At 46.9% G+C, this 27,296-nt stretch overlaps 1 protein-coding gene across 3 annotated transcripts; it reads right to left on the bottom strand.

The window, feature by feature from the left end:
• Nucleotides 1-450: 450 nt before the first annotated feature.
• Nucleotides 451-27,000, bottom strand: OTULINL (OTU deubiquitinase with linear linkage specificity like). Of its 3 annotated transcripts, none has more exons than XM_034657083.1 (8): nt 22,665-27,000; nt 9,339-9,498; nt 9,219-9,250; nt 9,025-9,116; nt 8,114-8,301; nt 4,766-4,894; nt 3,556-3,825; nt 451-2,196 (listed from the first exon to the last, which is right to left on the bottom strand). In XM_034657083.1, exons 2-8 carry the CDS (start codon nt 9,339-9,341, stop codon nt 2,023-2,025), a joined length of 888 nt encoding a protein of 295 aa, XP_034512974.1. In that variant the 5' UTR covers nt 9,342-9,498; nt 22,665-27,000; the 3' UTR covers nt 451-2,022. The 3 variants fall into 3 exon arrangements, with proteins under 3 accessions (XP_034512974.1, XP_034512972.1, XP_034512973.1); XM_034657081.1 differs by having other exon boundaries at nt 8,114-8,263; nt 22,665-26,996; XM_034657082.1 differs by lacking the exon at nt 22,665-27,000 and adding an exon at nt 15,404-18,357 and having other exon boundaries at nt 8,114-8,263.
• Between the last annotated feature and the right edge of the window lie 296 nt (nt 27,001-27,296).

The following is a 27,296-nucleotide window of genomic DNA, read 5'->3' on the forward strand; positions in this document are numbered from 1 at the left end:
GAAATCGTTACATTGGGTAAGGACATGCAAAGTGAGTGGTAACGTACAAATGCCAGTGAGATGCCTGGACAGCTCGATTGGAACCCTAAGTCTAGAACAGACATTCCATGAATATCACAGCGGCCTGCTGCAGTCATCATGTCTGCTTGTGAACACAGAAGGTGGGGTTCATTTTTTCTTGGTCCCAGTAATGGATCATGGGGATAACTTTCAACAGGGTCAATGAAATAACAGGAGTTATGCAAAATCATAGATGCTTCCAAGCAGGAATGCGCTATAAAGATCAATTAGGAACTCCTGTTTCGTGTGGCCATAAAGGTAACACAAAGCGTCTTGGTCTGAGCTGATTGCTTTCTAACTCTTTAACCAGAAAATGAAATGATAGCAGGCACAGCACAACGTACCATCGGACATGCTGATTATCCTCAGTACAAAAGAATCTGGATGCTATTTTCATATACCACAGCATTTAATATCCCATATTTTACTTACAGTGGAAGCAGTATGAAAATGGGAGAAAACGTTAGCATCAAAAATGTTAAGTCCCTCTTGGAATGGATTTGTACCTTTGAAGTAGTGTCTCATTGGTCAAGATTTTAAAAGTTATTTTGTATTTATTGAAATTCAAAACAGACCAGCAAAGTACCTTCAAAATAAAGATTAACAAAATAAACGAGAAAAGTATTTCCAAAATAAAGATGACCAAAAATTAGTTAGCTTGAATATATTAGTTGTCAATTGTTGCTCTAACACACTACCAGAAACCTAGCGCCTTAAACCACATAAATGCATTATCTTACAGTTCTGCAGGCTGGAGATCTGACACGGGTCGCACTGGGCTAAAATCTGGAGGCTCTAGGGAAGACTCTGTTCTCTTGCCTTTTCTGGCTTTCAGAGGCCACCTCCATTCCTTGGGTCATGGCTCCTTCCTCCATCTTCAAAGCCAGAAATGTTGCGTCTCTCTCTGTTCTGTATTTCACATTTTCCTCTGGCCCTGACTTCTTCCAATTCCCTCATCCCCTTTTAAGGACCCTTGGGATTACATTGGGCCCACCTGGAGAACCCGAGTAACCTCCCTATTTCCAGGTCAGATTAGTACCTTAAATTCACCTGCAACCTTCTTATTCTTTGCCATTTAATCCAACATATTCACAGGTTCTGGAGATTAGGACATAGACACGGTGCGGGGTGGGGGCAGCATGAGTCTAGCTACATTAAATATACATGTTAAATAAATACACCACAGTTTAATGTTTTGGAATAGTTCAATAACTGTCATTCAGTTGCCTTAATCTACAGAATTAATCTTTTTTATCCATAGAAAACAGATTGGACCGGCCAGATGCAATAGTAACAAAAAAATGTAAAGCGATATAAAACAAATTGTACAACATTACAAAGTAGTGATTATTTGTGTGTATGTGTTCACGTATGTATATATAAAACTATACAATGTATACACATGTGTATATGTGTGTACACACACACACACACACACACACACGATTTTACAGTTAATCAAGTGGTTCTAGAAAATCAATATACCATAAAGATTCCGGGGAAGGTAATGCTTCTAAAGTAAGGCCATGCTTATGAAGATCCCAAATCAGTCAGAGACAAGGTTCCCAACAAGAACATCAAGGTTAGAGACAAATTCTTTCCTAATTAGTCCTTTTTCCCTTTTCCTCTCGATTTTGTCCTGTTGTACTGTCCAAATTTACTGTCCAAATTTACCGTCCGTGTGCCCTGAAAGCCCTGCCGCCTGTGAAATGGCCACAGCCCATACGAACAAGGTCAAACCACCAACCCACAAATATATTAGTGAGGTTGGTTTGGAGGAAATTGCTGGAAAACAAAGGAACACCATCCGTGCACCCCTGTGTCTGGTGCCCCTGCAGTTCTAGAGAAGAAGGTCCCCAACCTTTCAGTGGCTGCAACGCTAGTTTTGGTTTTCCAGCTGGACTTTCCTTGAAAGTGTGACCACTGTCATTGGTGAGAGCTGGTGCCCTGTCCACCCCAGACTTAAAAGACGGGAACGTGGTAGTGGCGGTCATTCTCCGTCAGCAGAGAGATCTCTGGCCACTCCCTGGGTGGCAAGTCTGGGTAGCTGACCTCGAAGTCTCTGGAGTTAAACTTGAACAGTCTGAACACTTTAATCTTTATTTCAAGGGAGTGTCCAAGAATAAACATATCGATCTGGAGAAAAGATGAAAAAAGAGGTCACAAACACACATTTCCAACTCCCTGTCCCCCACTCGAGGAGGGAGCGTGTTCTCCTGCAGCTAATGGAGTAACGTGCATATTTACAGACCCACACGTGAGCCACTGAGGGCCACAGTCGTGAACAAATGCCCACAACGTGGAAGGGAAGGGAAGGCAGAGGAACATCTTTGTAGACCAGCAGGAAAAAATTACAGGGAAAAGCTGTTTGGGGAAGAAAAAAAAAAAGACTAATAAAAAATAAAGGAATGCTCAGAATAAAAAATCACGCTGTTTTCCAACTAGTTTTATATCAATTTTTATAAAAATGCCAGGTAATTTTGTGCACTGCCTAAGAGAGCAAAGCACAACAAAACCTCTTTACTATTGGGGCGCCTGGGTGGCTCAGTCATTAAGGGTCTGCCTTTGGCTCAGGGCGCGATCCCGGAGTTCTGGGATCGAGCCCCACATCAGGCTCCTCCACTGGGAGCCTGCTTCTTCCTCTCCTACTCCCTCAGCTTGTTTTCCCTCTCTCGCTGGCTGTCTGTCTCTGTCAAATAAATAAATAAAATCTTTTTTTAAAAAAAACCTCTTTACTATGGGGATCAAAAAGCATTCTCTGGATTTAAAATTTTTCTTTTTTTTTAAGATTTTATTCATTTATTTATTTGAGAGACAGAGCATACGTGAGCAGGGAGAGAAGAGCAGGGTGAGAGGGACAAGCAGACTCCAGGCTAAGTGTGGAGCTCGCTGCGGGGCTCGATTTCACAACCGTGACATCATGACCTGAGCGGATATCAAGAGTCAGCCGCTTAACTGACTGAGCTACTCAGGCGCCCCTGGATTTAAAATTTTTCAATAATTTTTTAGTTAAAGTTCATTTATCGTTTTTAGTAATCTCTACACCCCATCTCTCATGACCCTGAGATCGAGAGTTGTGTGCTCTTCCAACCGAGCCTGCCAGGCGCCCCGAAGATTTTTCAATAATGTCTATTTATCTTTAGTAAGTAACCAAATGCTTTCCTAAACTTCATCTCATTTTCCAACAGGACTTCCTCCTGGTTCAACTCTGTTGTGGGAGAACCTGCCACCATCTGAGAAGCAGAATCACAGGTCAGAAAGGCTTCCCGCACTGGGGCTCTCTGGCCGCGGGGCTAGAAGACACGCAGCCAACAGCAGAGAGCAGTGAGGTTGATGACTCTTCTTTTCCTTCTTTTTAAGGGTCAATAATATCAACCCACCACCTCTGTGCAGTGGGTTTTACCACCGCTGAAAGTAAACTCCAAACGCCTGTGTGTTCAAGGACTGCCCGAGTCGTCCTGAACCAAACACACAGGCTTCTTCTGCCCCCATTACCTGCTCCAGACCACACGTGTCGCCCACAGAATTCAGGTGGTTCATCATGAAGCTTAAAGGGTCAGATGATGTTTCCCGGGAGAAGAGGAGTTGAAAAAGACTGGGGATGACCTTGTTAGTCTTCATTTGTTCATAAGCTTCAGTGACTTGATATAGCATGATAAACTTTAAAGCTTCATAGAGTTTATATTCCAGAAGAACATCAGAAAAAAGGATGTTGCACATACTTCCTCTCTTGTGATAATCTTTAATTCCACTAAATTCAGTCCACTGAAAATATAGAGGTAAAAGGGAAATTTACAGGGGAAAGGTGAATTCCTACAACATGTCATAATTTTTAAAGTACTTATGAAAATAAACCAAAGATTAACAGAGGGGAACTTTAACTTTTCATTTTATAGCTTTTGACCCTGATTTTTTTTAACATATTACTTTTATAATAACATATTACTTTTATGTAAAAGTACATATTACTTTTATAACAACAAACTAGTTTAAATGAAACATTTTTCAAAAAAGCACCACCAACTAGGTAAAATACCAACCAAGTGAGTTTCCTAAGACAGCTTAAGATAGTTGGGTCACACAGAAGATATTCCAGAGACAAACAGTACGAACTAGTATTCTTTACCACTCACCAGGTGCCAAGCACATATTAAAGCATTTAATTAACTTAACTCACTGAATCCTCACAATAACTGTACGGGGGACACACTATTTACATACCAGTTTTACAGCTCAGGAAACTACAGCACAGAAATGTTATGGTATTTACCAGGGAGGATTCATTTCAACAACCCAAAATGTGTGTCTATTAAAAGGCAGGAAAAACTCTTAGTTGAAATTATAGCACCTGTGCTGTCCCCAAGGTATTAATAGGGTACATCCCAGAAGTGCATTTCTGAGTGCCCTGTCTGGACCTTGCACCCCATCTTTCAAGAGGAAACAGGTACGTGATTGTGAAAGTTTCCCAGGCAGCCCACAAAGGCCTCCTTAACCCATAACAGGCCTGTCACGTATGACAGTGCTATGCGTTCATTACTTGGAAGGGGAGAGAAGAACAGGAAAGCCAATCATCAGTTCCTAGAGAAATGCTCCTGGCCACGTGTCCTCCTTATGTGGCATCGGGTGACATGCCTGACAGAGAAGAGTCACTGTCATTCCTAGTGTGCACTTTCATTCCTAGTTTCTTCTTCTCCCAAGCACTCACCTGTGTTTTCAATAATTCCACACATTTACGTAATTTTCCAAACACATTGGAGCCTGTATACTTCTCAGGACCAAAACTGTATTGCTGGATCCAATTACAACCTTGTGAAAAGAGCAGTTTTTCAGGAAGCTTGAAAGGAAGTAGATGCCAACCATGATTAGTACCTCAACATTTATGACACACAATTTAGAATATGTTACAGAGCCTGCTCTTATCTCACTTAGCAATCTCCACTTAAAAACATGATAACAACAATTAAATAAAAGCATTTGGTTCCTTCTTTTACATTTGTGGATTTGGATCTGATTCTTTTTTTTTTTTTTAAGATTTTATTTATTTATTTGACAGAGATAGAGACAGCCAGCGAGAGAGGGAACACAAGCAGGGGGAGTGGGAGAGGAAGAAGCAGGCTCCTAGTGGAGGAGCCCGATGTGGGACTCGATCCCGAAACGCCGGGATCACTCCCTGAGCTGAAGGCAGACGCTTAACGCCTGCGCTACCCAGGCGCCCCTGGATCAGATTCTTAATTTATTATTTTACAACTGATGAAAACCTACATGAAGATTAGGTCTATGGAAACAATCCTTTTGCATAAAACACTTCCCAAACAGCCTAGACACATCCCTGTAGAAACTATTTTTACCCAAACAATGCTAGAATCCTGTAGTACATCAGGGAGCACGTGGACTTTAGAATGAGGCATTCCGGGGTCCAGCCCTCGCTCTGTCACTTACCAGCTGTGAGACTGCTCAGCCAGTGCACATTATTTACCCTCCTAGCCTCATCCTCCATCATAGATCAGGACAATACTGTCTATTTTACAGGACACTTATCAGGATTAAATAAGATTACAGAATACATAAGACTCTGATCTAGTGAGGGGATCTAATCCATTTTCCCACCCTGCTGAGCTTGGGGAGCCCAGAGGCTTGGTTGTATTCTCTGTCCTCAGCAAGTAGCAGCAGGCCTAGCACACCACGCACACTTGACAAGTACTTGCTAGATAAAATGAAACTAATAAAAACAAGTGTCATTTAAAAAATGGCAATGAAATAGACCATGTATAGCTATGTATATGCATATAATTTGTATTTCCTTGCCCCTCCATCCTTAAATGTACATCCTAGATTAAACATCCTACATTCAAAATAAAAATTCAGGTTGTTCATCAAGAATGGTCTGCCTTACTAACAGACACATGAAAAAATGTTCAAAATCATTAGCCATCAGGGAAATTCAAATCAAAACCACACTGAGATACCACCCTTACGCCAGTTAGAATGGCAAAGATAGACAAGGCAAGAAACAACAATTGTTGGAGAGGATGTGGAGAAAGGGGATCCCTCCTACATTGTTGGTGGGAATGCAAGTTGGTACAGCCACTCTGGAAAACAGTGTGGAGGTCCCTTAAAAAGTTAAAAATTGAACTACCCTATGACCCAGCCATTGCACTACTGGGTGTTTACCCCAAAGATACAGACGTAGTAAAGAGAAGGGCCATATGCACCCCAATGTTCATAGCTGCATTGTCCACAATAGCCAAATCATGGAAGGAGCCGAGATGCCCTTCAACAGATGACTGGATTAAGAAGCTGTGGTCCATATATACAATGGAATATTACTCAGCTATCAGAAAGAACGAATTCTCAACATTTGCTGCAACATGGACGGCACTGGAGGAGATAATGCTAAGTGAAATAAGTCAAGCAGAGAAAGACAATTATCATATGATTTCTCTCATCTATGGAACATAAGAACTAGGAGGATCGGTAGGGGAAGAAAGGGATAAAGAAAAGGGGGGTAATCAGAAGGGGGAATGAAACATGAGAGACTATGGACTATGAGAAACAAACTGAAGACTTCAGAGGGGAGGGGGTGGGGGAATGGGATAGACTGGTGATGGGTAGTAAGGAGGGCACGTATTGCATGGTGCACTGGGTGTTATACGCAACTAATGAAGCATAACTTTACATCGGAATCTGGGGATGTACTGTATGGTGATTAACATAATATAATAAAATTAAATTAAAAAAAATAAAATAAAATAAGTTTGACTAAGGAATTAACCTTGAACAACGGATAACCCTGAATATGTTTAATATGCTACAGTGTTTAAAAGGTTCTTAGAGCAATTAAAGGTATGAACTGATTAAAAAAAAAAAAAAAAAAGAATGGTCTGCCTTAAAAAAAAAAAAAGGAAGAAAAAAAGAATGTACTACCTTACACTCTTAAAATGAAAAAAAAAAGGCATAGACTGGGAGAAAATATTTGCAAATTACATATCTGATAAGCACTTGTACTCAGAATATATAAAGAACTCTCAAAATTCAGTCAATAATAAAATAAAAATAAAGACAATTTTAAAATAAAAAATTAAAAAAATAAAAATGGGCAGAAGACTTGAACAGACACTTCTCTAAGAAGATAATATGGATGGCAAATAAGCACATGGAAAGACACTCATCCTTCCACACTAGGGTAATGCCAACTAAAAGCACAGTGATACCAGCGCACATCTATCAGAATGGCTAAAAATAACTTCAGATCAATCTGAGGTGGAATCAATCTGTGGAACAACTGGAATTCTTACACATTACTGGTGGAAATGCAAAATGGCAGAGCCACACCGGAAAACGGATGGCAGGTTCTTATGAACTTAGACCTACCCCTACATGACCCAACAATCTCATTTCCAGGCATTCGCCAAAAGGGACAAAATCCTGTATGGAAATATTTATAACAGCTTTATTCATAGTTATCAAAAACTGAAAATAATCCAGATGTCCTTCAAGTGATGAAGAGATAAACAAACAGCATCATACTCATGTCAAGGAATACCACTCAAAAATAAAAAGGAATGAACTACAAATTCACAGAACACAGATGAATGGCAATGCATTTTGCTAAGTGAAAGAAGTCAGATTCAAAAGGTTACATGCTGGATAGTTCCATTTAGAGGACTTTCTGGGAAAGGCAAAACGATAGGGACATAAGACCTATCAATGGTGGCCCTGGGCAGGGGTGAGAGAAGGGTTGACTATAAAGGAATGGGGGGAATCTCTGGAGCACTCTATGTATTGGTCAAAACTCGACTAAGCGTAGAGTGAAAAAGTGAATTTGAGTAGACCACCTTGCTTATGAAGGATAAATGTCCTTCTTGAGAAAAGATAGTGACATTAAAAACAAACAAGACCAAGTATGACGGCCTCTCTGAGATGGATGGGGTATGTGGGGCCTTTGAAGGCTCCTTCAATCTCAGAACGCACAGAGTGGCCCACGGAACCGGCCATGTGCACTGCAATGCTTGTCGGCCTGCCATTCCCCCACGTTTCCAGTGTGCAGACATACCTTAACGATGTCTTTCTCTTTCATCCAGGATGGAAAGGAGAGGCCCTGGCTGAATATCTGAAAGAGCACTGACCTCAGAGCATCATAGTTATCTCTCTTTACTTGTCGGACGCATTTAATGTGATGCCGCCAAAAGAGCTCCTCGTAAGCCTGTCCGCACAAAAAGAAGAAGTTGGTTTTCAGCTCCTCTGGATAAGAGAATAAACAAAATGAATTCACTGTACTGTCAGTGAGGCGTGACTCCCAAATAAAGAGGACAATAGAAACGAAAACAATTCTAAATTATGAATGCAACCACATGTCATTTCAGTGACTCCTGTGTGTATTGAGTCCATGTCCTGCTCTTTCAGTTAATAAATTCCTAGAAGCCCAGGACTGGGGAATGCCATTTAGGGGAGAGGATGGCTACAGCCTGACCACAGTGGAAAAAAAAATACTATATACATTTAAGACCATGCTAAAAAGTACTTGAAATGAAACTTTCTTGCTGCTGACAAGGCTGGTTAGCACCGCTGGGAGTATCTACCAAGACTGATAAAATGGGCAATTCTAAAAATCCTCAAAATATTTTACATCCAGGTGCCTAATCCCTGCAAGGACAGAAGTCTCCCCTGCAAGTGGAGATGGGCCACAGGCCCGGCAGAAGGAGCTGAAAAGAGCACCATCCTCAGATTTCCTGAAACTATAGCCTAATTTACGTCCTCGCCCAGGTCCTCAAAGGCCTCGCTCTAGGTGACAGCCCGAAGCCACTGTGTGGCAGCTTTCTGGCTCTATCATGAGAGCCACAATTGTTCCTTGTGGCCCGTCTGGTGTTAGCTGATCTCTGGGATTCATAGGGCAGAGTGGAATGTTTGTTTCCTGATTTTTACACATGCATTCTGCATCGTCATGACCTGTATCAACAGACGCACCTTCCTCATCAGTTTGGCACGTGGCGTCTCTCCTTTCCACTCTCTCGCACAGTAACTGAGCAGATCGACCTCTGCCTCCACGCTGAGGTTCCCTGGACCAAATCAAATAGAAAAAGTAGTTAATTCGCCCTTTCCTCGCCCTTCTTGAAACCTCTCTGCACCTTGGAAATAAGAAAACATAGGAAAATATTTACTTTTGAATTTTCTCTGCAGATATCCAATCCACCTAAAAGATAAAGGGAACAATAATATCAAAAATCTTCTTTGAACAGCAAGGTCTACGTGTGAAGCTGGAAGCTGATCCAACCACCTACCATTTCAGCCAGCGCCCTAAATCGCAGTGCATCCTCCTGAAGTAGCAGACGGAGGCCACCAGACACGAAGCTGCCAGCATCACTGACCCCTTGGCTATTCTCCACACGGTACCTAATGCTTGGCTGGTGACTAGCATCCAGGACTGAACTTGGTCACTTCCTACAAGAAATTAAGAATAAAAAAAAAAAAAGGCACAGCACAATTACACAAGTCTGCTTTGTTTAAGGGGGGAAATATATTGGCTAATTTTACCTGTAAAGTCTCTATCACTGATGACATAAAGTTTTTATTATTTATTTTTTTAAAGATTGAATTCATTTATTTGTCAGAAAGAGAAAGAGAGAGCACAAGCAGAGGGAGAATCAGGCTCCCCGCTGAGCAAGGAGCCCGATGTGGGGACTCGATCCCAGGACCCTGTAATCATGAGTGGGGTCGAAGACAGACGCTTAACTGACTGAGCCACCCAGGAGTCCTTGATTACATAAACAGTTTTTAAAGCATTCAAAAATTCAATCTGAAAGTTAAAGAAACCCCCGGTTCTCCTATAACCAACATTCTGTGTAAGCATATCTTTGTTCACAGAATTGACAAGGAATAACCACAAAGAGTATCAGTTTCAGAATCCCTTGCACCTGTTCAAAACCGGCCTCTCTTATACCCTGGCTGGGTGACCGCGGGAAACCTAACTTCTCTCCCTGAATTGTCTTGGCCGTAATAGTGGGAAAAACAGACCTCCCTGGAGCAAGAAGAAATGAAATTATTTCAGAGCCAGCGCAGTGCACCGTGCACAGTGTTGCGCCATCTGCTGAATCCAAGAATGGTTCCACGAATTCTGCTCGATGCCACCGCCAGGCGCTTCTGCCCACTTGGACATTCTTAAACCTTTATGGGCCATAACAGTTGGCATCACCTTCGCACACACGAGTGACCCAAAAGGCAGGCTGGACGTCCCTTCCAGGAAGTGGACCCCTTAGAAGAGCAGCGAGGTGGCGACAGGTGTGCCTCGTATGGCACACGCGCCCATTCCTGACGGGACCAGGGACAAGGAACGGGCCAGAGAGCTCCGACTGTGTACTTACAGTATTTTACTACATGCAGCACATTCCCAACTGTCTGATGCTTGAGCACGTAAAATGCTGAAGTACAAATGAGGAAGAGAACTCCGAATCGTGGCCAAACCTCCCGGGGCTCATTGTGAAATTGCTCCCTCCCTGGCACAAGGTTTAGTAAAATTCCAGCGATTAACTGTAGTAAAAAGCCTCAGCAATTGCGGAACTATAATTGTAGCATTTTCTTCCCTAAAGTTGGCTCCACACCCAGCATGGGGTTCAAGAGCCACGTGCTCCACTGCCTAAGCCAGCCAGGCGCCCCAATTTTAGCATTTTTGATTATATGGATATTTGATACACACTTAAACTCTCATAAGGAAAGAATTTACCAGCAAATAAAGAAATAAATTTACCAAAAAAGAAAAAAGAAATCAAGTTACTAGTAAATAAGAATAGACATACTTACAATGACTTAAAAGGGCATTTTCAAAAACAAGTACTCATCTGTTTAAAACAGTTCATTAGCTGTCCATTATATATTAACTCCTGCCTAGATATTGAGTAAAACTTTCTGGGAATTGTTTTAAAAAGTAAAGCAATACTGCCTTTACATTTATAATTTAGATTTTTATTAATTCAGAGTGATTTCCCAACTGTAAAAATTTTGACATACGCAAATACCCTTAGTAAATCCTTAAACTCAGCAAGAACTAGAATTTTGTCTAGGTGATACAGAATTTCTTTTAATGTATTTATAAACATTTTCGAGAAAAATGGAATATTACACATGATTTTACCACTTGTTTTTTCTCTTCATACAAAGCAGACATCTTTTCATATCACTGCACATAGGTCCACATTCTTTTTAAAGAATGCATAATATTTTGGTATAAAGATAGACCATCATATATGTACACAGTCACTGCCTCACTGATAAACCATTTGGATTGTTTTCCATTTCTCACTCTTGAAAACATTGCCGGGACAGACGTTATCCTCCAACAGTCCTTGTGGACTCATGGTAGCTTTCAGGATAATTTCAAGAAGAGGAAACTCTGGATCAAGGAGTGTGTACATTTTCAGTTTTGACAGATATGCCAAAGTGCCTTCTAAAACAAACGGTCCATTAACACCCCCATCACATGTCCCAGTGCCTGCGTTTCCCTGAACCCCGGCCCTGGGTCCTGGCTGGGATCTCTCTCTAGTCTGCATCTCTGTACGAACACATGCACATTTCTTCTTCTAGGAAGAGCCTTGTAAAGCATCGGCTATTTCCCGCTGGCTGGTGCTCATTTCTGTGTGGACTTGGAGGGCTTGAAGTCACTGAGGTGGGGTCTGGCTGCTGCCTCCTCCATGGGGCACCCTGCTCGCATTTGTCAGACTCTAGCCAACCCCTGGCATCCTTTGAGTTCCTGCCAGGCCCCTTGGGGCCCTAGATTTGAGACCCCCTAAAGCAGGGCCTTCTCCTGAGTGTGAGGCCTCGCCGGCAGCTGACCAGGACCTCCACGGGAAAACCTACAGATTATGGCTCCCCTGACTCCCCCACACACACATACAACACACTTCCCTGGCCTGCTGTCTTTATCCTGAAATAAACCCCACTTCCAACCCAAGAAAGGGAGATATGATCACCTTATCGGAAAAAACAAAACACGTGAGAGCTCAGTTCGCCTTTCTCATGCAAACCTAGAATACAAGCTTAAACTGCCGGCCTCCCTCTGCCTAACTGGCACAGTTTTTGGTCCAGTGACTTAAAGCAAGAAGGGCCAGGGAGCATAATCATGGGGACTGGTGTGAGCGCCAGGGAGCAACCTGGGGGCGGGACCCCAGAAGTCCCGTGGGAGTGGCTGCAGCTCATAGACAGTCCTGAGGTGTTCATTCCAGATACAATAATATTATGAGGAGCGGGGCTTCTTCATCCAGGGAGAAGAAGTGCAGGGTTTCAGCAGGATAATGTATGGCTTCGGTGATCATTAAAATAGCTACAGGTGCAGTTTTGCTGTAGGCCAGAGCCGTGGACGTGCTTCACAGGAAGTCCCTCACGCTCGCGCAGATGCTCTCCGCCCTGGCCCCAGCCCAGGCCTGCTCATGTCCTGGTGACTTCACCTCCCTAAGCTTCTGTTGCTCAGCCTGGGGAGGGCAACAATATGCAACAGGGCCTGGCACCCAGGGACTGCTGACCGCATGCTGGCCCTTACGGTCCTTCCAGTCCCTCTGGCAAACCCTGAGTCCCCAGGTCCATGTTCATTATTATTTTTACTGCTGTTAGTCCAGCCACCCTTATTTTGCAGACGGGGAAGCTGTGCAGGAGAGAAAGATTGACTATGTAAGCGGAAAAGCTGGGATTCAAAGCCAGGGCCGTGTGGAGCCGGGGCGGCAGGCCTGATCCCTTGGCTCTCCAGCCTGTGAATTACGCCTGAATCGATCTTCAGCTCTGTGACAGCAAGTGGAATCAATACTCTTTAAAAAGAGACTTAAAATCCATCTCCCCCTCCCTGCCCCCGGCATGTGTCACTAACTGGACTGCAACCCAGAAACAACAGCCAGAGACGAGAACACCACGAATGAGGGGCTTTGCAGGATACTAGCATCACCACCACTTGCGTTATCTCATGGGTCAAATCTCATTTCCCCAAATAAAGCAGAGAGGGGATAAAATTTCCCACGTCAGGGCCTTCACTGGGGTCCCCCATCTGCCAGCTCACCAGGGAGAATTCAGCACTGATCCACCTAGCCTCCCCTCCTCTGTCCAAGAGGACCCGGGCTGGGGTGATGCTGACCCCAACAAGCAGCGGGAAAAGAGAGCCGGCCCTGCCGCCAGGGATTCAGTCATTCAGCACAATACAAGGACAAGGACAAGAAACACGGGAGTGGGGAGTCGGGGGCAGGTTTTGGCAACAAAGCATCTCCAGGAAGTGAGGGCCACAAGGAGGGGCAGAGAACAGAAGCCCTGCCAGAATAATGGATCTGGTCTTTGTCCATGTTGGTCAAGAGAGAAAAAACAAAACCTCGTGTTAGTACTTTTGGAATGGGCCACTTGGGTGGTGGCTGAAATGAGGCCACCGTGCACTTCTGTCCTATTGGAAAGTGGATTAACTAGGTCTCAAAGCACGAAGACATGCGAGAGACCCCAACCCACACAGTTGGGAGAACTTGCACTTAAGTGGCTCAGGTGCTGGAGGAAGGGCACTGGGCCCCCCGGAGGCAACAAAGCGGCGATCTGAAAGTCAAATCTCATCGGCAGCACTCAAACTATATATGGCAGATGCAACCACGACTAGAACTGAAAAAAAAAAAAGAGCCACTTTTTTGTGGTAAAATTCTACTTAGAATTTTTTCCATTCTCTACAATGTACCAAAGCTGAAATAATTCAAACATTCAAACAGGAAACCAAAAAGAAAAAAAAAAAAAACCCTGAAAACAAAACCAAAAGACACTGCAGAGCCGGAAACAGAGTGATTATGCACATGGCAGGCCTCCCGGGGAGCCCTGGGCTCCTTCTCATGGAAACTCCTCAGTGCCTCCTTCGCCCCCAAACCTTCCAGGGCTGTTCCGGGCCCAGACAGCTCATCCCTTCCTGCCCCTACTTCTCTCCCAACCTTACTCCCGGTACGGCGGCCTGTGGCCCCTTCACACGTCTACACTGCCAGATGCGTCTGGCTGACGACTTTCTCCTGAAACAGATCAGGGGCTCCCCAGGGGGCCATGGAGGGGGGACATTAGGCCTGAGCCAAAAGATGTAAAAGGCAATTTGACTGAGATGTCTGAGAGCAGAGGGAGTGAAGAAATAAATGCATTAAATTCATCTTGCTAAAATTGAAGGTAAAAGATACTAAATTCAATGTAACGACTACAACAGCTCTTCCACCTGCATCCATCCCGTGCTACGGTTCATCAGCAGGAGCTGGGAGAGAGAGTGCTCGAGAGAGACTGATGACGGATCAGGAAGCAGAGGGACCCGTGGGAAAGGTCCCGGGACAGTTGCACACTCTCTGTGGCCAGAGGAGAGAAGGGCTAGGGGCGGCTCTGACCAAGCGAGGGACATAGACATGTCAGAGGTGTTAGTAAACTTTTCACACTTTTCTGAGCTGAGTCCTGGAACACTGCCCCCTTTGAAAAAGTGAATGTGGCTTTCGGGTTATTCTCAGCAAGGGCAGGGAGTGCTGCAGAGAGGTACGATCAGAAGCCAAATGGCACAGCGGACGCAGGAGGGTCTGGGAAGGCCTGCCTTCCTCCCGCCAGGCCCTCCTTGGCTATACTCTTCTCCCCACCCTGGGCTGGGCGCCGGGCTGGCAGGAAGTGAAGTGGAAAGACATCTGCTCTGTCCTCAAGGAGCTCGTGGATATTGGGATGCCCTCCTGTCAGGGAAGGCTACTGGTCGGCTTGTCCAGGCCCACAGTGCCGTGCCCGGCACCCCCCAGGCTCACCACACCCTGGTGTGTGTGTGTGTGTGTGTGTGGTGGTGGGGGGTCTCTCTGCAGGGACACAGAATGACACAAAGCCCAGGTGCCTGTGTGGCTCAGTCAGTGAAGCGTCTGCCTTTGGCTCAGGTCATGATCCCAGGGTCCTGGGATCGAGCCCCATGGCCGGCTCCCTGCTCAGCGGGGAGCTTGCTTCTCCCTCTCCCTCTGCTTCTTCCCCCCACCCCACCCCGTTCATGCTCACTCTCGCTCTCAAATAAATGAATAAAATCTTAAAAAAAAAAAAAAGAATAACACAAGGCCCTCTGAGCCGGCCACGTGGCAGGCAGACCTCCATCCCCCAGGGGGTTGCCTCTCTCAGAGCTTAGTTCTGAGGAACTCAGAGGCTCGAGAATCAAGCAAAATAATGCACAGTAGTCTAAACAAATGAAATAAACAGTATGCAGGCCGAATGGCAAACAGAACAAACCCCAAGAGGCCATCGAGGTTTCTAAGTCATGAGGCGCGCCGGGGAGACGACTAGAGAAAAGTCAGCACGGCAGCAAAAAGGACTGGATTTAAATGGTTGTGGCCCTTGAAAATTCACAGGTTACCTGTTTTTATATCAGCTCTGGAGGAAATTCTCAGGGAGGAGGAAAGTCCTCTTTACAAATCTTTGAAATGTGAGGTCAAAAGTCTTTGTATGCTTTTGTATTTCAGGTGTTACTTCTGCTCCACGAAGAAAGGACAGCCGTCTGCTCAGTGAACAGCTATAAGCCAAAAGTGCAAGACCAGGATCACTGAGGAAGAGAGCCACCAAGCGAAAGGTTTTTACCTCGAAAGTCATGACCAGTAAGACATGCAGCTGAAACCCTGTCAGGCGACCCACTCAGGCTGCTAGCACCGTCCCCGCAGGGCCGGGCCTGCCATACCCAGGGCTCCTGCTCAAATGAGTGTCAGCAAGGACAGCACGAAACTGCCCCTGGCCAGACACTGACAGGATTGTGCGTGCACGCGTGTGTTTAATAATGTCATAGCTCAGAGATTTGTTTCATTTACTGGGCACAAGTTTAGGGGTATCAACTGCAACCCATCACTTTAAGAGATAAGTGTAATTTTCTGATCATGGGTAGGGGATTTTGAAACCCCCCAACTCTAAAAACACAAGAGCTGCGGGGGGCATAGGCTGCGATGTCCTAGCTAGCTGGAACGCCTTCTCTGGGAAATCTCAGCACTCCAGGATCCCCTGATTCAGCCAGCCAGGCTCCCTGGCCTGGGAGAGACCAGTGACTCAGAGGAACAAGCCCAGGGTTTTGTCTTGACTTTGCCACAGTGTAGCTGCAGGACCTCAGCCAAATCACTTAGCTTTGAGGATCCCAACACGTCTTCCCAACGGAGAAGACCAACAGGGATAACAGAGGGTTAGAATGAAATTACACCCAAGCCACGAATGGGTGCTTGTAAGGCCGAGCCACTGGGCAAATGGAAACTCCCTGGCTGAGTCCTCACTGCAACCCCCCCTCCACCTCTAGGGGTGGGGACTCACTCCCATGTGTGGGAAACCATTTCCTTTTCTGGAACATTTCTCTCCTTATTGATCCAAGTCTATCATTAGTCTATGAACACAGAGTAAGCTCTTCCTATGGGCCGAGCCCTGGGCCAAGAGCTGATGCTGCCATTACAAACACAAGGCTGGCCCCTGCTCCTGTGTTTGGGAACCCATCGAGGCCACGATCCAAAGAAACATGGCCACAGCTGCAGAGGTAACATCAGTACCTGACCTCCACCAGCATGTGGCAGAGTGGAGACCCAGGGGACAGACGGAGTCCACAAGGCAAGGGTAGCAAGGGAAGGCCGGCCAGGCTCAGAGCAGCAGGCTTTTAGATCCTGGTAGAGATGCTGATGTTACCTGAAGATCAGGGAAAGCTCTTGAGCAAGAGGCCCGTGTGGCTGGATGTGCAGCCACAGCCTGGAAGGGTGTCGCCTGGAGTCCTGAGGAACATGTGGGACTGCCCTTCTATACGACAGCTTTCACGTCTTTCACGGAATCACAGAATGCTTTGGGTGAAAGGGCTGGAGTTCCACTTATTCTCTAAATTCCGATGCACGCCAGCCCCTCCGCGGGGCGAACCCCCCCCCCCAGCTCCCTATGCACTCCAGCCCAGCCGTGGGTCCCTGAGGGGTCTCCATGAGCGTGCCCCCTGCCGGCCGGAAAACACCTCTGACGGAAAAGCTGAGCCCTAACTCACTGTGGACCTGGGCACAGGATGGGCGGTCGCCTGCCCCCTTCATCTCTGGGGCGAAGAACCTAAAGCCTAGAGAATGCGAGGAGAAGTCTGAACTTGAACCAACACGTGCGGACTCAAGGTCAGTGCCCTTTGAATCAACCTCAAAGCTGCCTTCCTGAAACAATTCTCTTCCAAGAATTCGAAACAATCAACAGGCACGGACGTAAAAGGCAGCCATCATTTCCACCGCGCGCCTGCTTCTCCTCTCAGTTGAACATTCCCATTGTCTCAACCTGTCCTCATATGACACAGGCTGGGGGCAGGGGTCTCTTCATTGTCGGGGTCACCCTTCTCTGAACCCACTCCACACTTGCAGTGAGGCCCCAGGACAGAACACCATGTCCTGAGCGTGACCCATCCAGGAGCCATGCAAACACATGACTGCTCCTTCATTCTTGGTCAGGGGTCAGCAAGCTTTCTGTATAGGGTCAGAGAGTAAGTATGGTACGCTTCCCAGCCAGCTGGTCTCTGTCCCAAGTTCTCAAATTGGCCCTAACAAAAAGCTGCCATTAGATAGTACACAGCTGGGCTGTGTTCCGAGAAAACTTATTTACGGACACTGAGATCCGAATTTCATGTAAGTTCCACATGTTAGGAAATGGTATTCTTTTGATTTTTTTGCCCCCAACCATTAAAAAAAATGTCAAAACCATTCTTAGGTGGCCGGCCATCTAAAAACTGAGTGGCTCCAGATCCAGAGTGCTTTGCCAAACCCTGTTCTAGACGATTCACTCAAAGGATGCTTTCAGCCTGAGACTGTATTCATTAGTATTGTATAGCTGCAAAAGAAAAAGCCATCAATTCACCTGCCATCAACTTAAAGCCCTTTAGACCTGTTGCTGGAGTATGTCTCCCCAGTGTCTGAAGGGAGAGACAGGGATCGGCGCTTTCATTGCACCCTTCTCAGATTTCCAGCTGGAAGGGCTTTCCTGGAGACCTGGCTCTGGCCTTGGCCCCAGCCCTCTCTCACTTGACTCCTTCCCGAGGGAAAGCGGCTGGTCTGATGGCAAGTTTGAAAGAACCCGCTCAGCTTGGCCCCTCCTCCTTGCTGGCAGATTGGTGCCCTTGGGCCTGACCTTTTAGGGGTGAGCTCAGCTCGGGCATTGCTCAGCAAGCCCATCTGGTCGCACAACTAGGACATGCGGGTCTTATCGGCTGACATTTAAAAAGTCTCTGACTCTGGGGCCCCTGGGTGGTGCAGTTGGATCCTCGACTCTTGATTTCAGCTCAGGTGGTGTTCTCGGGATGGTGAGCTGGAGCCCCACGTGGGGCTCTGTGCTGGGTGTGGTGTCTGCTTGCGATTCCCTCTCCCTCTCCCTCTGCCCCTCCTGCTTGTACTCTCTCAAATAAATAAATACGTCTTTTTAAAAATAAAAAAAAATAAAAACAAAATTCTCTGACTCCCGTGGCTACCTTTCAGGTTGTTCAGAACCTGGGAAGGGAAGCAAGGGGGGGTCATCATGTGTGCAGGCTCTGTGCTTGAGATCCAGGAGCTGACAGGTATCCCCGCTAAACTGCGTGCTCCTGGATCTGGTTCACTGCCTCACCGGCCGGGGCTTTGGAGGCACACTCTCAACTCTTAGACCTTTAAAGATTAAGCCTGTCTTCCACCTCCCACTACAAGTCATTTATGAAATATGACCAAGACAGAACTAAAGGTACACTCAGACGAGTCACCCCGCATTTCTGCCCTGCGGTGATTTTTCCATTAATCAGACCCATTTGGGCTCTGTCGCTAATGGTTACTAATCCTTCTAATTGGCTTCCCTTCCCCAAACCATTTTCCACTTCTTTGTTTCGGTTTTTTCGTTTTGTTTTTTTGTTGCCTTTTTATATTCAATGGGTGTGTCATCTCCTATTTAAAAATCTTTCTGGCTTTTCTGTTTTTTAAGATTTAATTTATTTATCTGACAGAGAGAGCACACAAGCAGGGCGAGCAGCAGGCAGATAGAGTGGGAGAAGCAGGCTCCCTACTGAGTAAGGAGCCCAAGGCAGAACTCGATCCCAGGGCCCTGGGATCATGACCTGAGCCGAAGGCAGGTGCTTAACCAACTGAGCCACCCAGGCACCCCTGGTTTTCTTACTTGTAGGAAAGACCCGAATCCTAGCAGCCAGTGAAGTGAGCTGGAAAAGGCCTCTAAACAAGGTGTGAGAGAGGTAATGGGGCATCACCTTCCTATTGCCCCAACGTAGCTAGAAGCCACGGAGAGCCGGTTCTTCTGGAACCAGGGACCAGCCACATCATATAACCCACAACTCCCAGGAACCAACTGAGAAGTCAAAAGGGGCCCACCCCTGGTGGTGGCACAAAGCGGAGCCTCCCTGTGCTCCCCAAGTCCCTCTCTCTTCTCACCGACCCGTACACCTCTACATGGTCCTTTCGCTCTGCTCTCCAGGAAAAGAAACCAGTGGCTTCCAAACCCACTCGTCAAACACTGCAGACGCTCCAGGAAAAGAAACCAGTGGCTTCCAAACCCACTCGTCAAACACTGCAGATGCTGTACTCGAGGTCTCTGGACCAGCAACATCACTACCGCCCGGGCACTTGGGAATACAGATCCGCGGGCCCCACGGAAACAGCGTCTGTGTTCTGCAAGATCCCCAGCCACCCACACGCACACCCAGACTTGAGGGGCCCTGGGATGGAGTCGATCTCCCGTGCCCTGGGTCCACCTGTGCCTTTTTGGATTTACTGGTGAAGTTCCCAGGTGATTCCAAGGTACTGGCCGCGCTGAGACATGCCACCGTGGAGTACGGGCTTCCTCTATCCTCGGCTGGTTTGTCATCTCAAATAATACATTATCACAGGCCAATTAATTTCTGAAATTCCTCTCAGGAGAAATCATGCCAGCCAAAGTCTCTCCAGTCACGCAATCCAACCACAGGGAGTGCTGCCCAGGTTTTGTGCCTCTTCCCCTTTCGGCCAACAGGAGGGGCTATGCTTAACAGCCAGCTGTGTTTCCGGGGCTGACGGCTACGTCTATCTAAAAAGGGACTTGGCTGAAATTTGTATTAAAGGACTCCAACTATGACTGTGGCCTCCAGCAAGGGTGACCAACACATCCTGGCTTGCCTGGGGCTCTCCAATTTTAGCACTAAAAGTTCCATGTCCTGGGACAATCTCGTGCCAGACAGGCCGACGGCGGTCACCCTCCCAACAGAGCCTCACCGGGTCTGACCCTAATTCTTCCCTCTTCTCTCCCCGCTGCCTCTTGCTCAAGAGGACTGGCTGTCAGTTCCTCCCTGAGCGCCCACGCCGGCCTCCCGCCTGCCTTCTTCGCCTGAGCTCTTTCTGCGGCCTGTAACACCCTCCACTCTCCTCAGTCTCCAGCGTCAGCTCCAATGTCACTTCCTGGGGCAAAGCCTCTGACCCGTTCCCACCACCCCCCAGGCTTGCTCAAGTCCCCGTTACTCGCTCGGCACACAGTGTCCCTTCCTTTCACGGCACTTAGCACAGTTTACACAACCGTGTTTGTGTTTGATCAGCGTCTGTCTTCCTCTGTAGGTAAACGTCTTAAGGACTGGGATTGTGTCTGTTTTCGCTCAGCTTTCTTGGTACCTCGGCACATAGTACACGGTTAATAAATATTTGTTGAATCAGTAAAATGAATCCACGTAATCAGGATCCAGGCCGTGTGTTTCCATGACCGATGCCGCCAGCTTCCCTCAGTATCTGTTCTTTCTTCTTCCAGAGAAAGAGAGTCCCGGCTGCTTGAACAAAGGCTACATCCCATCCTCCCTAGGGGCTGGGTGTAGCTGCACAAGTGAATTCTGACTACACAGCATTATGTGAAATGTTCAGAGGGTTCTGTTGAGAGGGGTGCCTTTCCTGTCCTTCTTCCTCCCTCCTAGCTGGAATGTGAGTGTGCTAACTGATGTCCAGCAGCCATCGTGGACCACGAGGTAGCGAGTCATGCGAGCCATGCATGGTGGACGTGAAGTGGAAGCAGCTGGGCCCCTGACACCATGGAGCCCATTCCCGCCCTGGAGAACCACCTTTGAGCTGGAACATGAGAGAAATAAACTTGATTCACTTATATGGGGTTGTTCTGGTATTCCGCCATACCGAATCCTAACTAAGAGCCTCTATCTTGGTGGTCCCTCCTGACTTGGAACACTACACCTATGTCAGAAACAGTGAGCCACCAGTGTTTTCTCTTCCCTTAATGACACTTATGTACATACAAAGCAGGAAATGAGAATGTGAAGTGGTCACCTAGTGGCATGGCTTCAAGGTAGAGGAATGAGCCAGCACCGGGGAATCGGGAACCCACAGTCTGGTCCTAGAGAGCTGAGCGACTCGGGACCTCAGCTTCCTCCCCCACAAACAGACATAAGGAGGCCAGGCCATCAACTGCCAGTTCCCTTCTTCCACCAAAGGCCTCTTTATGGTAACTGGTTTCTGAGCTGTGTTGGAGGAGTGGTCACACTGGGGCACAAGGCACAGGATTTTAAATAGTTGTGAAACAACTGAAGTTCAACTACACTTAAAACGTTACCCACAACTTGCACCACAGGAAAGATGCCCTGAACACACACAGCAGTTACGTGAGACCGTGACAAGTGCCAGCAAGGACTCCCACCCTTAGAAGTCCACACTCGCTTCTATAGATCTCTCACAGCAGGGCTTCCACGGAGGCGACCCGTTTCTAAGAACAGCAAGAATTTTTTTTAAAAAGGGACGGTGGAAGAGGAGCCTGGGAGGGAGGGAGAAGGAGAACCTTCAGAGGTTACAGGCTCCACATTTTGTTTATTTTATTTTTTTATTCTTTTAAAGATTTTACTTATTTTACAGAGAGAGAGAAAGCACAAGCAGGGGGAGCAGCAGGCAGAGGCAGAGGGAGAAGCAGGCTCCCCGCTGAGCAAGGAGCCTGACGTGGGACTCGATCCCCAAACCCTGGGATCATGACCTGAGCCGAAGGCAGGTGCTTCACCGACTGGGCCACCCAGGTGCCCCAGGCTCCACATTCTGACTGAATCAATCAATGAGGCGTAAATGGGAGAATACACTGGAATATTAACACACGAAGAACAAGACAGCAGAGGACAACAGCCTTGGCTGTACAAGTCCCTTATCCTAACGGTCAGCTGAGTTTAACAAAAGTGGGTTCAGCAAATATTCAGAAACCAAAACAGAGGGAAACACCATGGATAACACTGATCTCATAAACTGTCTCTCGGTTCAGGTGACTTCTCTCTACTTCAGACTGCGGCAGACGGAATGGATGTGCCCAAGTCTTGTACTCATTCAGTGCAAAGCTGAGGGACCCGGAAGCGTTATATTAATAATACCACTGGCTACAATCGCTTTCCAGGGTAAGTGCCCTACTTCATCCTTAGCTACAAACTGAACTCCAAGTTCATTTTTAAAATGCCAAGTAAAATGCCACAGAGCTGATCTGTGTGCGGGCGTCAGTACATCCAGCCCTCTAGATCTAGATGGCGCCTGACTATGCGCAGCCCACGCCAGCACGCGCTTGCCACCTCCACCACTTCCCTTTCCTGTCAGCTGTCCTGCCTCCTCCAAGGCATTCCGACCTGTCCTAATGCCCTGGGACACACAACTTGGGAGACACTGAGCACTCACTTTTCTGGTCACTCTAGAGACCTCACGGGACAGGTGAGGTCTTCCTGTCACAGGTCCACAAACACGGCCACGATGTACCAGGTGTCATCTTAAGACCTAGAAAACAATTCTCTCTTTACCAGGCAAGAAGGAATTCAGTTCACTTCTAAATCTGGGGGACTAAAGGCTCCGAGAACTCTCAGCCCTGACTTAGAGGAGAGACACAAGTTGTTCAAAGACCACTGCCTGATGAGCTCCCCCGCCCACCTCCATGCCGTGGTGCCGTCTGTACCCACTGTACCCACGGGGGCTATCCCAAGCCTGGAGAGAGCAGGGAGCTCATGTCCGCTGTATCAGGAACAAGAGAGGGCAGTGTGCTTCTCTCTTTTCAACAGTTAACCCTTGATGTGGAATCAGATCCCACTTCTTTCTGAACTGGAGGGAAGGGAGTCTTTTTGAGGAACCAACTTCCAATTACATTACTTTTTCCTCTGCTAGAAGACTAACCCTAATATTCATAAAAGCCAACTACCAAGCAAGCTAATACGGTATTTTAAATTACTATATATCTACCATCCAACGATCCCACATAGACTCAAAGTCATCGATACCTGGTTAAATCAACAACAAAAGGCTAACTATGAAATTCTTAATTCAGAGATCCATGGAGCATGGCATTTTATATGCTAATGGCTTCTGAGCTTTTTATTACTTGAGAATCCCAGCAACAGTACTACCAGACAACAGTCCTTAGTCTCCTAGAAAGGAACATAAGGATTTTATCATCCTCTCATTTTAAACGTGACGCCACCTGTCTCTTCTGGCTCCAAAGAAATGAGAAAGTAGTAAGATGGGGTATGAGCAGAACAAAAGATTACTGGCAAAATGAGCGCATAAACAAAACCTTTCCTCTGTTGATTTATTGCGATCTGTTCTTCCATTAAGTTAATTACAAATCAATAAACGTGTAAGCAACCTCGATTCCGAGAGCAGACCGTTTTAAGTGACCGCACATTTACCAGAGATTTCAAGCGGACAGAAGAAAAAGGTCAAATACAGGACCCAGTAACTCACTCACTCCTCTCAAGCTGACGCAGGGGGCTGTCATAGCTACAAAGATGCCACCACGTATGTAGGACGCTTTAGCTCGATCATGAAGACTTCTTCATAATCTCACTTTTTCTGTCCCCCAGACCTGTGAGTTCCGCGGAGCAACAACAGGGTATTAAAATGATAACCCAACTTTAACTGAGAAGAGCTGAGACGTGGGGAGGGAACTGGGAGACTAGAGTGCTCACAGGTATAATCCTGAGCCGTGTTTCAGGAGACAGAAGAGGTGGATGGTAAAGAATGGGTTTTGGGTGGAGCCACACTGCCAGGTTTGAACCCTAGCCACCACTTACTAGCTGGAAACTTTGAGCAAATTCCGTAACCATTCAGAGAGTCGGAGTGGTGGTAAAGATTACCTAAGACTATCCATGGGCTGTGTCTCCGTAGCCAACACCACGAAGAGAACTCAAATGCCCACTGTTTTCCATGGCAAGGACAACAGTGGTGTTACAGGCACAGGAGACAGCGCCCACCCATGCTAGAAAGTCAGGTGAAAGGTCGTGTTCAAGTTCATAACTGTGCCAATCAAGGATTTCTACTAAGCGAAAGCACCTGCTACCAAGCTTACGTTTTATTTGGCACCGAATCCATCTCACAGAAATGTAAAAGTATCAAAGTGGGGCAAACGGGCTAGCAAAAAATACCAACTATGGACCATTTGGTTTTAAACATGCTGTTGTGTGTGTGTTTAAATGCAGCATTGGGGTTTTGCTTGTTTGTTTTTGTTCCTAAGCCCTCAAACTATCTTTTAAAGATGGAAAATAGTTCTCTTTAAGGTTACAACTAGCACACAAAGAACCTTGGCTACTCACTCCTCTCCTCCTTGGCACCCACTGACCACTGCCATGGTTCAGGTCCTGGAGAGCAGAGTCTTTGAAGGCACTGGTTCTAGAATAAGATCACAGTTGGTAGCACCCCTTTGCAGTCCGTGCTGAGGAGGGAATGTATGAGCCCCACAATCCTCATCACTCTTCTTGCCATGGACCAGCTGCCTGATCCTTAGCTGTTCGGATTTGCCCGCTCTCCCTTTAAACACAGAAGTGCTCACCAGGTAAATTCACCTGTCCACCCAGCGTGGTACCTAGGATTGCCCAGGGGAATGCGGCAAAGGCCGCATTCGGTGGATCAGAAACATCTGCTTGGTACATAAAGTTATCCTTGAACGGCTTTGGAATAATGTATTCCATGATACTGAGGAACGCGTCTTTTAATTAGTAGGAAAGTCTACGTGGGAAGTGGGAAATCTTGCACCAGTTGTATGTGACTTGGTAGCAATAAAATAGGGAAAAAAATAACCACAACCTCATGGTGTAAGGAAATGATGAAGATGATGAGGATGAAGATGGTGATGATGATGATGAATGCTTACTGTGGGCCAGGCACAGTTCTAAGCCATTTCCACGAAATAAAGACAACAACAAAATTCAAAAACACTGGCCATGACCGTGATTTCTAAACTTTCTGTTTAGCATTTGACTCTCTTTCCCCCAAACAAAATCTTACTCAGAACAGCATATAAAATAAGAAAGGAAGGAGAGGGGGAAATAAATGGCAAAAGCAGAGCTGCTCTATGTGTAGCTGGAGGGAGGGGACCTGGCTGCTGGGTCCCCCGTTCCACACTGGGCATCCCTGCCACCCCCCGCTAGCCCCTAGGCACCACCCTGGGGTCCTGCCGCTCCTGAGGACATGGCTGCAAACTTGCAGTCTTTTTGGTGAAGAACCACAACAACGTCTGAACTAATCTTGACAGTTAATGACCCGGGGGCTGGAAAGAGGCAAGACCGGCCCGGAAAAATGTGGGGTACACATCCCCTCCTCAAGTGCCCGTCTGCCAAAGGTATGCTGAAGACTTTGAGCTGCTCCTCCAGTGGGCGGGTCTCCTCTGCTTCCTCTTTCCTCCTCAGCCCTGGGGCCTCAGGGCATTGCACCAAATCAACGTGGGTGCCACTTCCCTGTCTGATATTCCAATTCTGACAGTGTCTTTCCCATCATATGGTGTGCAGATGTTTAGTTCATGATTCTCAATATCCAAACACTTCACAAAGAATAAAAATGGCTACCAGAAAATTCTTTCCATCCCTACCACCCTCTACGGGCTTCCTCTGACTGCTGCCCGTTTGGTTTTTATTGTCCAGTGTGACTTCTTAGCATTTACTATTACCTCAGATGTGAACCTGGGTCTCTCCCTTTCCAAAAGAGGGGTAGGTAAAAATAACTTGCCCCCATCCTACCTTTGGCAACTGCCTTAAAATTCCCCCCTGTCCCCAAACACCACCTGTAAAGAAGGGAAACTATGCTTCTAAGTCCTCAGAGGTTATGGGTTATGTTTTGGAGGAAAAAAAAAAAGTTTTCCATAACCCGATCCTTGAATTACATTTTTCCACTGCTGCACAGCAACTGCAGTCCCCATAGGCTGGAGCTGAAGAAAGCATTCTCTGGGCTCACAGTGCTGGCACACCTTGAACTTGATGCATTGGAATGAAAAATTCCTGGCTGTGAGGGTAAGCCCAGAGTAGGCATCTTTCTGCCTCCCAAACCAGTTTTCTTCTGCTGAGGCCTACTCCATTTTCAGCTTTGCTTTCCCTCCCAAAATAAGGCAAGGAGAGGGGGGAAAAAATCACATCATAAAAAGTTCAAACGAATACACCCATAGGAAATATTTGGCTAATTCTATAATAATTCAAGGTGCAGAAAGGTTGAAAAATGAGTTCATTTTCCAAACTTTTGAGAGTAAGTCAATCATAGAATTCTAGACTGGGAGGGGCCTTATGGATCAGCTTCCCCAACATCCTCATCCTCTGAGGACATGGAAGTCCAGAGTGGCTGTGGCTTCTAGGCACAGGGTTCCGGGCAGAATGAGGTCTAGAACTCATGTCCTGGCTCCCAGAGCGGCACTGTTTCCACCACACCCAACAGCTCAGGTGTGAATCAAAAGTTCCTGCTGGGACGGAGAACCCCAATTAATAAGCAGTCCTGGCACCTGCCAACTTTCCATAAACGCTGCAGTACCTCGAGCCCCAACTCTGTGTTTGTGAACAGGAAGAACGCTCCCCAAATTCACCAGTAGGCTCACACCCCTGCGGCGGTGGCCACCAGACAAACACGCAACGGGAATGTGCTCAACACTGAGAAGCTGCTCCGTTCATCTTCCTCTGTTCAATCTTCCTGCTCGGAGCTGGGACTGCCGGCTGAAGACGGGGAAGGAAAACAGCCTTCACCTCTACCCCAGCTACGAACGCAGAGAGCACAGACGCCCGACACGGTGGGNCCCCCCGCCCGGGGGGGGGGGGGGGCGCCCTCACCTCAGCGCCCATACTTGAGGGCGCGACTGTACCATTCTGTGCTTGGTGACATTTTTGTTCAAAAGCCAGTTTTCTCTGTTGTTCAGCAAGTCTTGACTGCTGCGAAGGTGTGGGCCACATCCTCCACCAGCAAAGCGCGAAACCCGTCAACTTCCCCCCCTCCCGCAACTCCCCAGACAACAACCAAGTTCTCAGAGGGGACACCGAGAAGGGGACACCGAGAAGGGGACACTGCCGCTCC

The sequence above is a fragment of the Ailuropoda melanoleuca genome, chromosome 3 (assembly GCF_002007445.2).
Source record: "Ailuropoda melanoleuca isolate Jingjing chromosome 3, ASM200744v2, whole genome shotgun sequence".
Taxonomy (NCBI): Eukaryota; Metazoa; Chordata; class Mammalia; order Carnivora; family Ursidae; genus Ailuropoda; species Ailuropoda melanoleuca.